Source organism: Myotis davidii, unplaced genomic scaffold, assembly GCF_000327345.1.
Source record: "Myotis davidii unplaced genomic scaffold, ASM32734v1 scaffold2214, whole genome shotgun sequence".
NCBI lineage: Eukaryota > Metazoa > Chordata > Mammalia > Chiroptera > Vespertilionidae > Myotis > Myotis davidii.
Window position 1 is genome coordinate 87,798 of NW_006285803.1, and position 3,275 is coordinate 91,072.

Genomic DNA, 3,275 nt, shown 5'->3' on the forward strand with positions numbered 1-3,275 from the left:
GAGACCAAAAACCCCACACTGCCACCCAAACTCGATAGCAGAGGGACAATTAGCTCCCAAATCAGTTTCGGGATGGATGATGGATAGAGACCAGGCAGGTAGGGTGCCTGGAAGCCTCTGGCTCTAAAGCAGGGATGGGGAACCTTTTTTTCTGCCAAGGGCCATTGGATATTTATAACATCATTCAGGGGCCATACAAAATTATCTTGTCAACTATTAGCCTGTAATATTTGGCCAAACATTTAATTAACTCACCCTTAATGTCTTGGCAGGGCCAGACCAAATGATTTTGTGGGGCCTATATGGCCGGTAGGCTTGAAGGAACATCTCCAATTCTGATCATTTTAGATATGTGAATTTTGAAGTCTAGAGAATGAAAAGAACATGCCCTAGATTTCATAATGAGGAAGAAACAGAACCAGGGCTAGACTTTGGTCTTTTTATAGCTATTAAAATGTATACTTCAAGATGATGCAGAAAAATCTTGGTCAGTTCATGGATCTCTTTCAGTTGGACGCTTGTCTTTCCAAAGGAAACACCTATTAACCAGTCTTGGGGGACAGAGAGGTTGGTATTGGGAATGTTTACATTTTACCATCACATGCCCATTATCCAGGTATGCATGAGAAATCCACTTCCTTTCTCTTATGCTCTCTTACTCCATTGGAAAAACCCTCCAAGCTTTACCTAAGTAAATGTCTAAGAGGGCCATAACTTTAGTTGCAGTGTGCAGTGTGAAATCCAATGTAATCTTCAGGGATTATTTCAGCTGTTTCCTAAAGATCTAGACAAAGATGATTCTGTTTAGCCCACTTTTCCTTCTTGTTAGAGTTGTTAATGGTTTTGATTGAATTTTATTTGCCTATAGTGATTCACAATAGCCATGGATCTTTCTGTTTCTCTTCTTTTGTAGATCTACCACAGCCCCATAACAAAACAGGAAGAAAGTGAGTCAAATTTCTGATCTACTGATGTTATAAACTGCAAGCTGTCTTATTCATAATAAATGTTGTCGCCAATGATATGTAATATTGATGCAAGTGTGTATGTTTATGGATGCCACTGTGTGGAATGATATTCATACCTATTTTGAAAAAAAAAAGTGTCCATTGAGGAAGTCACTTTATCTTATTTATGGTGGGAAGAGCAGTAGTGATATAAAGAAACACATTATATCCTTCTTGTTCTAGACACATAGAGAAATTGTGTGCATTTCCAGTATAACATTTCACATTTGTTGTTGTTCATGCCTAAAGCAGACATAATGCAGAGGGCTAAGTAAAAGCATTTTGTGTTATAAAGAGTAAAAACTCTAACCCCCCCACCCATGCAAAGGACCTTTCCAGTTAAGGGTGATTGGATATGACCAACCAAACCCCTAGTTCTCTCTCTGCAGTCTCTTAGCATGATAACTGAATGCTTGGTAGGTGAAGCTTGTGTACATCAACATCTAACTCTGCTTTCCTTTGCTTGAAACAGTGGAGCTGAATGAAGTGGGCTTCAAGTTTGTTAGAAAGTGCATCAATGTCATTGAGACAAAAGGTAAGGTAATGGACCATAGGCTTGGCAGTGTTTGAATATAGCCAATGTGAATTTATCCTGGGGCAATTTCTCAAAAGTAGCATTAATGTAATCAATTGTTCAGGACCCATTTCTGGAATAAACACTGTTTATAAACACTGAACACTAGACACAATTTGTATAATTTCGGTGATTTCCAAACCAGTGGTACACAAACATATTTGGAGAATTTGTGGCTTCTGGCTTTTTTAAGAGAAAGAGCTTTAGATGGCTTTTTAAAAGTATTCCTAAATACTACCTGGCACTCCTCAAGTAGTATTGTGATGATAGTCCTAAATAAACAAGAGTTCAGTTTGTGCCAGAATAGATATTGGTTTAGAAATTGATGGATGCAAAACCAAATTCAGACAAATGTGGAATAAACATTTTTCCAGGTTGATGATATTCTCAAGTTTCTCTCTGATAATATTTTGAAACTAGAGGCCTGATGCATGAAATTTATGCACTGGGGGCGGGGGGTGGGGGGGTATGTGTGTCCCTCAGCCCAACCTGTGCCTTCTCACAGTCCAGGAGCCCCACAATTGATTGCCCCAAAGAGGTAGGCCCTGCTCATCTGCCCAGGGCTTCGTGATGGATTGCCCCCATAGAGGGAGTCCCCGCCCACCCACCCCAGCACCAGTGTGGGGTAGCCTGGGCCTCCCTCTTTGGGACCATCAATTGCAGCCCACAGAGGGAGGCCCCATCCATCCACCACAGCCCACCAGTCAGTGGCCTGGGCTTCCCTCTGTGGGGCAATCATGTGATTGATCTCGCCTTCACAGAGTGAGCCCCACCCACCCGCCACAGCTTGCTAATCAGTGGCCTGGGCCTCCCTCTCTGGGGCGATTGTGAAGCCTCCTTATTGATTGATCACCCCACTGGCTGGTGGCCTGAGCCTCCCTCTGCAGGGCAATCCTGCAATTAATTGCACTCCCACAGAGGGAGGCCCCGCCCACCCACTGAAGCCTGCAGGTCAGTGGCTTGAGACTCCCTCTTTGGGGCGATCATGGAGCACCCTGATTGATCGATAGCGCTGCCAGCCTGTGGCCTGGACCTCCCTCTGCAGGGCGATCATGGGGCGATGGCCTGGCCCCTGACCAATCGCATTGCATCCACCTTGGCTGTTCTGGCGCCAGTGGGTGTCATAGCGTGGTCGTCCAGAAGGTCGTCCGGATGGTCGTTCTGCTGTTCATTCATTTGGTCGATTCGCATATTATGCTTTTATTATTATAGATGGGCCAGTGTACTGTATGAGCAGTCTATTTTTTTCTTTGAAATGTTGCCTCAGTCCTCTCCATGCACAAAATGGCCTTTTATTTTTCATCTGCCATACTCCAATCCTCTCTTCCTTTCTATCACTGCTCAGGAATATCTTGAAGGTTGATATTGTTTTTTTTTTTGTTTTTTTTTTTTTTAATTAGATCCTAGCTCCTTTCCAAGATGGTAGCATCATTCTCAGTCTTCCGCTGCTACCCACCTAAGCATATTATTCTCTTTACTGTAGAGTGTGTTCACTTCTGTTCAGATTAATGAGGGCTTGGTACAATCCAAATGAAAGCATGAAGACAATAATTTGGAGAGATGCTTCAGGACTGTTCCCCTATTGCAGGGGAGGGCTGGAGAGCTTGGAGAGAATAGGGTAACCCTTTTATGTATGAACTGACTCCAGTGTGTAAGTACCTTCTTTTTTTACCCTGAGGTAAATGAAAACTCTA

At 43.2% G+C, this 3,275-nt stretch overlaps 1 protein-coding gene across 1 annotated transcript in view; it reads left to right on the plus strand.

Annotated features, from left to right (window-relative positions):
* LOC102772549 (oligophrenin-1) overlaps positions 1 to 1,547 on the plus strand; it is a gene marked incomplete at both ends in the record, with an annotated part of 59,022 nt that extends 57,475 nt beyond the window's left edge. Inside the window, 2 exons of the mRNA XM_006756903.1 lie at positions 914 to 947; positions 1,480 to 1,547. Coding sequence (XP_006756966.1) covers positions 914 to 947; positions 1,480 to 1,547 — 102 coding nt within the window. The remainder of the gene's footprint in view (positions 1 to 913; positions 948 to 1,479) is intronic.
* Between the last annotated feature and the right edge of the window lie 1,728 nt (positions 1,548 to 3,275).